Raw genomic sequence first — 6,539 nt, forward strand, 5'->3', positions numbered from 1 at the left:
TGTGTGTGTGTGTGTGTGTGTGTGTGTGTGTGTGTGTGTGTGTGTGTGTGTGTGTGTGTGTGAGACAAGGCGTCTCTGCATAGTAAAGCCCGCCTCGGCCTGTCCCTGCTCCACTCGGAGAACTGGTTGTGTTTGCATTGAGCAGAGAGCTGCCTCGATGTGGGCAGGATCATAACATTAAACACATGCAAATCTTATTTTGTTTTATTTGTGAAAAAACAATAAACTACACCAAACCTGAAGGAAAAGTACTGAATATTGAACTGGAGCATCCAGCAGTGACACGCTTAAGACGAGAGGGCAGGATGACAGAGAATGGTAAGCTAATGCTAGCTTTTTGTTAGCTTGATGTTGTTGTGTTTTGGTGTAGACTTTGTTTGTCCAAGAAGTGTATGACGCATTGTTTAATGAAACATTCATAAAACTTCATAAAATGTCTGGATAGCTTGCAAAACAGGAGCTGCTTAGTTGGAGTGACTGACTTGGAGAATAAAAGTGGAAGTAACAAKCAGTGAAATGTTTGCAGAGATCTTCTCTATAGCTTGCCTAAGCTATATTCTCAGTTATTTCTGTCAGCTCCTGACAGAAAAAAAATATTTGTGTGCATGAATAAAAGTATATATTAAACATTTTACAGCAATCTGAGCAGATTTACCTTTATTAGCATCAACTGAAGCTACTGGAGTCAGAGGTTTTGCAGGCTCCTTCATGGCCTTCTGGGCATGCTCAGATTTGGGGAGCTGTGACGTGTCTGGCAGGGCGGGCTCCRTGGTGGGAGGGGGCGCGTCCTCGGCTGAAACGGACGCAGTCTCATTGGCCATGGAGCGYGTGATGACTCTTCGATTACGGCGGCCCTGGCTGTTGGCAGTCTTCCTGCCACGCGGCGTGCTTTGCTCCTTTCCGTCCTCGTCCTCCCCGCCGTCACACTTGTCTTTCTCCTTGCCAATCTCCCTGTGGTTTTGGACGGAGGGGAAAACACAGCTTTTAGCTGCTGCTACAGCAAATATCTATTCCCCGATGATGCAGCAGTAAGAGGCTGTCCTTGTTTTCTGCTCTTTTTTCCAACTYACTCAAAACAAGAAAAGCATATTAGCGATGGCTTGTGCTCAGTCTGGACAGACATAACAAGTTTGCAAATTGTTGACTTGCTAAGYGACATTATTGATGTCACTTAGGGAACTCGTTTGCTTTTTTATTATTTTTTGGAGGTCAACGCATAAATTTCAGCTATTTCTTCAATAAAGCTTTTGTAATTCAAACTTATTTCTTAAAATATTTTAAAAAAATAACAAAAAAAATCTTCACAAGTAGTCAGTACTACTCGTAAAGCCATCTCTGATCCTGTAACCCTGGGGTCATCAACAAGGATCAGAGGCCAGGAGTTTTCTAAGCAGGCAGTTCTGGAGTCAACCTTTAATTAGTTAGCCATGCTTTTGCTAACTCTGTGCTGTCTGTTTCATTTWTTTCTGCTGCCATAAACAATTACATTTGTCGGAGATTCAACTCGTTATACAACTTCTTTTTGAATAAAATGTTCTGTTTGTAATTTTACATGTTATTTATTGTRCATGATTATTAAATAAAGAGAAAATGTTTTTTATGACACGGCTCTAGAATAAGTTTTTGCACTGGTGCACCTAACCTTWTTCCTTAGGTGCACCAGCACAAGAGTTAGGTGCATCTAAATTTGCAAACGCATTGCATTTAACATCGAAGTTTCACAGATTCAGCATGTAATTTTACTGATTGCTCCGATTCTACGGATCGGGTCCATTGTCACAGATGCTTGAACTAGAATTTTTTTATATATATATTGGGACAAATGCCAATATTATATCGGATCGGTCCATCTCTAGTCATTAACCATGTTTGAGCTTGGCTACAACTGACTCGTGTATCAAACTGTGTGTAATTTATTAATTTGATACTTGGCAGGCAAAATATGACCTATAGGCCGCCAACTAAAGATTACTGCTCTAATTTAACCAATTAGACTTTGAGTCTAGTGACTAATAATTAGACAACAGATTAACTTAACTAATTATGCAAGTGGCTAAATTCACCATTATCATCATCATCAGACAATATTGGGCAAATCTTATAAGAAACCAAGCTAAGGAGATGGTACAGAGCTAACTTGATTAAACACAGTTAAAGTTGTCTTTTACATTTGTCCGTTCATTTTCTGGCTCAAGAGTTCAAACTCTTATAAAAGGACAGTGATCAGATTACACTCTGACCACAGAGAGCAGGGAGCTTAACCTGCAGGGTGACATCAGGCCAAAATGCAAACAGAACTCACCTCGAGTCCTCCTTTTCATCTTTCTCGTCCTCCTCCTTCTTTTCTTCGTCCTCGTTTTTCTCGGCCTTCTCCAATTTCTCCTCTTCGTTTTTGTCTTCTGACTTGTCTTCTTGTAAGAGACGTGTTGTTTGCTGAAGAGGAAACACAAAAGGTGGAAAAAACATTAGAAAACCAAACAAAAAAGATTTTAAAATATCAGTGAGCAGGTTACGTCTTGGTAGCTTTAAGTTAGCGTACATCCAAAACAACAAGCGATGCAACTTCTTTACCTATTTTTGTTTTTTGCTGAAATATAATTAAAGAATTGATGGTTTTTCATTCATCCTGATATAGCTCTGTAGATATGTTCCAATATATTCTGAGATTATATGTCATCCAGCTTTTAAACACCTCTACTACCTAATATTATGTCTATGAGTCTGATTGGATCATTTCAGTGTTTCACCTGCCAATATGACAGAAAAATGCTCAAAATAAAAATAAAAATAAATTTTAATTTAGTAATGACACCTATGGTGAACCTTACAATAAATATTGTTGGCTAGCTCTAAGGAGGATTAAATGTATACATTTCTCAGTCTCAGTAAAATCACTTCCTTTAGAGCAATTTAAGAGAGAAGTATAATTTTAAATGAATTTTAAGAAGTAAACAGAGAGAGGCTAAGGAGTAAGCAACATCGAGGCTGGCGTGGTCCACCACAGAAAGCGTCCTCCCGACTGTTTCATGAAAGCGCTGCGCTGGAACAAGCCCCGCTATGCCAAGCCAAACATCCCATGCTGGTACCAGATGGGGCCCAGGAATGTGCTTTACTCAATGGTTAAAGGCGGGAGGAGATGAAACGAGGAGAAGACAAGACAGATAGGGGAACAAACTGACACAAACACATAAAAAAACGGGATGTGGCTGCATGTCTACAACAACATGAAGTGTTTGTCTCATTCTGTAGTTCAGTCTGCAGGATGTGGCTCTCAGAAAGGAGCTGAAGAATCATTTACTTCACATTTAAGCCTATTTATAAGAATTAGAAGGTTTTATTTCTAATTCACATGGACATATCCAGAGAACCACTAAAATAATTATCCTGTTGGAACAAAAACATTATGAAAGCAAACTATCATCAGATAACAGAGGCTTCAGCTGCACCTATAAGACTAACCGTTTTCTCTTATTCATATAACTCAATGCATCAAACACAAGAAAAAGGATAAAAATGAACTTTTAATGCTCGCCATCAAAGGTGAAAGAGCAATAATGTTTGAGCTTATGTTCGTTTGTAGTTTGAAAAAAATGGATTTTAAAGAAACTTTCAGAACATAATCGCTGAATGTTTGACTGCAACTAAATAAAGTTGAGAGTCAACACAAATCAAGATGGTTGCCGCATCTAAGCAAACTTAGCTGACATGAAAAATAGCCAAAACAATGCAATACTGAAGCCCCGATTATTATATTCTTTAAGGTTACCTGGGAATCGTGTAAAAATGTGAATATTGGATGCAGTCCAGAAAAAGCCTACGTGGCATTAATGCAGTCAGAACCAAACAAAAACACACAAGAGCTAAACAGTTAGCAGCTACATGCCATGCAGTACCACAAAGTAACCTCTGGGTGGAGCGTGGGCACAGGGCATGTTCCACGTACTTTACTGTGTTTTTTTTATACGGAACTGAATTTACGTTAATGTTTATGCTACAAAATTTGCAAATCATATTGTTCTTAATAATTTAGCTCGAAAACTTACAAAAAAAGCATGAGAGAAAAAAACATGTACTGTAAAAGTATGTCTGCAAAATTACGGGGATTACCACAAACTTCTACTAGCTGGGAAAAAACAAGTCTGAGTCTACAAACTGTGGAACACAACTTTGCAGAGCTTCAAAGCATCTGTTGAAAAAAAGAATTGCATTGCTTATTAAAATAAACTTTGTCTGCTAGGAAAATATCCCCTGAACCACTAGATGAATTATAATGCAAACTTCAGAAAGTAATCATTGGGCAAACATCCACAATTCTTTGTGCAACATTATGAAGGTGCGGTCCTAAAATACTAAAGAACCCTTTTCTTAGAATAATCCTGTTGGACTACATTTAAAGGAAGTAAATGCTAAAAAATAAATAAAAAAAGAATATCCCTCTCATGCTACTCCCTATCCTTATCAGTCTGCAAACCAAGTCTTAAGCCTTGTACATATTTCATTTAATTTCTTGGTAATTTGTTTATTTGGTTAAGGAGAACAGCCAGTTTCTGTAGAGTTGTTCTCCACCATACATGTCCTTCAGTGGGATGCTGTTCTGGCCGGGGCAGGGAGCGCTCATGTTTGCTTTGGAGTGCGTCAGATCCAGAGAGCCGCTGCATTCCTACATCTTCTCCCACAAGGCGTAAAGAGCCTCCACAGAGATGTTCTCCGAAAGTCAATGAAGCCCTCTGTGGTCCCTCTCTGTTTTTAAAACCAACTTCTAGCCTGACCGGTCTTTTAAAGAGTTTTAATTTCTGCCCTCTTTCGCTGATTCACAAGTTCTGTTTGAGTTAGGAAATGACAGAACCACAAGTCAATCTTTCATTTCCTACCATACAATTTAAGATACCAGGAAATAAAATTTCTAACTACAAGTATTTCTACTGCAGGAACAGGAAATAAATGAATTTATTACGATCAAGTGTCACTTCTATTCTAGCAGGGTTTTGTTTTTAATTGCAAAAATCATGCAAATATTCAAAAAGTAAATTCATAAAAAATATTTTTTTAAAAAGTTACACAAAAGGCCATGTGCAGCTGATGACTAAGTGGAACAATTTACTGTCAGAAATGGCTGAGCATGATAAAAAACTGCTGTTACTATGGTAGCTGAGGGCTCTGCACTGAGAAACTATAAATCAGTGAGAACTGTCAGCAAATGAGAAAGAGGCTCACGATTAACACTTTGAATCTCTCTGCTTCCTAAAGGAATCCTTAAAGACAAAGAGTAAACTAAAACCTGATATTAACAGTGACAGGGATTAAACTCTTAGCTGGGTCTAAAGCAGTGCTCTTAGTTTGTATGCTGTTTCCTCACCAAGTCTCTTTTTTATTAGTTAGTTTTCAATTATTAACAATGTATGCCTCATGTCTCGTCAGCTTTCTTAAAACCCATTTCAACTTCTGAAAATAATGTGCTACAATGTGTATAAGTCTCATTAACGTGTGCATATAACACATTGCAAGGATGAAAATTTAAGTGCATAAGCAGATCCCTGTATGCCCTGTAACTACGTTCCTTTAGTCTGCATGCTATTCTTTAAACGTGCGAAACACAAAGCAGAATGAATCTTGGCACCAATAACTAAGTTTGAAACTCTGCTTTAATAATTAAACCCAACACCCACATCACACAGCCCCATTAGAGAGTCCTTGTAGGTGTTGTTGCTGTTGTTTTCAAGTTTCAGAACACAAGTGGTGTAGCTGCGCTGACTATTGGCCAAGCGTTGAGAAATCACAGTGACTGGTGTTGCAAAAGCAAACATGTATTAGGTCTGTAGCTCCATAGTTGGACTTAAGGTCCTTATAATCCTCAGAGTCCATATAACTTATTCAAAAATACCTATTGCTAATTTAAACGGTTCTCTTTGATGTGCTGACCATTTCTTCTCGGTCATTACTTCACTTGGTGGCACAGAGGTGTGCCAGTAGGTTGACTGCGACTAACCCATGCCGTGGGTTGGTCACCATGCTGAAATTATACATGTCAACCCCTTAGGCTCTGAAGCCTAGAGACCGGCAGGCGGATTGGTGCTGCKTCTGCAGTGATGCGGGCGCTGTACCGGTCTGTCGTAGTGAAGCGGGAGCTGAGCCAGAAGGCAAAGCTCTCAGTTTACTGGTCGGTCTACGTTCCTACCCTCATCTATGGTCACGAACTTTGGAAAGGGTGATCTGAACTAGCAGCACTCCGACATCTTGGTACTATTGTTCATCTACTTGAGCAAGTGCAGAAGAAGTACTGACTGCAGCCATCTGTATTGCGCATGTGGGATTTCACACTGATGCTGGTTGTTTCCAAAAACGTCCGTTTCAGTGTCAGAGAAAACATCCGCTCTTGTTGTGTACATAAACGGCTGAAGTGCAACAAAAATGCTAAAGTTTTACTCTAAAATGTTGTATAAACAAAGCCTGCAATGTCTTCTGGCTGTTTCAATGTGAATAATACGTGTAAAATCAAACAGATTGTTTGTGAATTGCACCTATTCCACCCCCCCCCAACC

The 6,539-nt window shown here is 39.1% G+C and overlaps 1 protein-coding gene across 3 annotated transcripts in view; it reads right to left on the reverse strand.

Moving 5' to 3' along the window:
* The window catches only part of ncor1 (nuclear receptor corepressor 1), a 72,209-nt gene that overhangs the window by 34,461 nt on the left and 31,209 nt on the right, over positions 1-6,539 (reverse strand). For all 3 annotated transcript variants that reach the window (XM_014019624.1, XM_014019623.1, XM_014019622.1), the window contains exons 15-16: positions 2,303-2,433; positions 656-951 (exon numbers count right to left, since the gene is read on the reverse strand). In XM_014019624.1, the coding sequence (XP_013875078.1) occupies positions 656-951; positions 2,303-2,433 (427 nt within the window). The remainder of the gene's footprint in view (positions 1-655; positions 952-2,302; positions 2,434-6,539) is intronic.

Source organism: Austrofundulus limnaeus, unplaced genomic scaffold (genome assembly GCF_001266775.1).
Source record: "Austrofundulus limnaeus strain Quisiro unplaced genomic scaffold, Austrofundulus_limnaeus-1.0 Scaffold225, whole genome shotgun sequence".
Classification (NCBI taxonomy): Eukaryota; Metazoa; Chordata; class Actinopteri; order Cyprinodontiformes; family Rivulidae; genus Austrofundulus; species Austrofundulus limnaeus.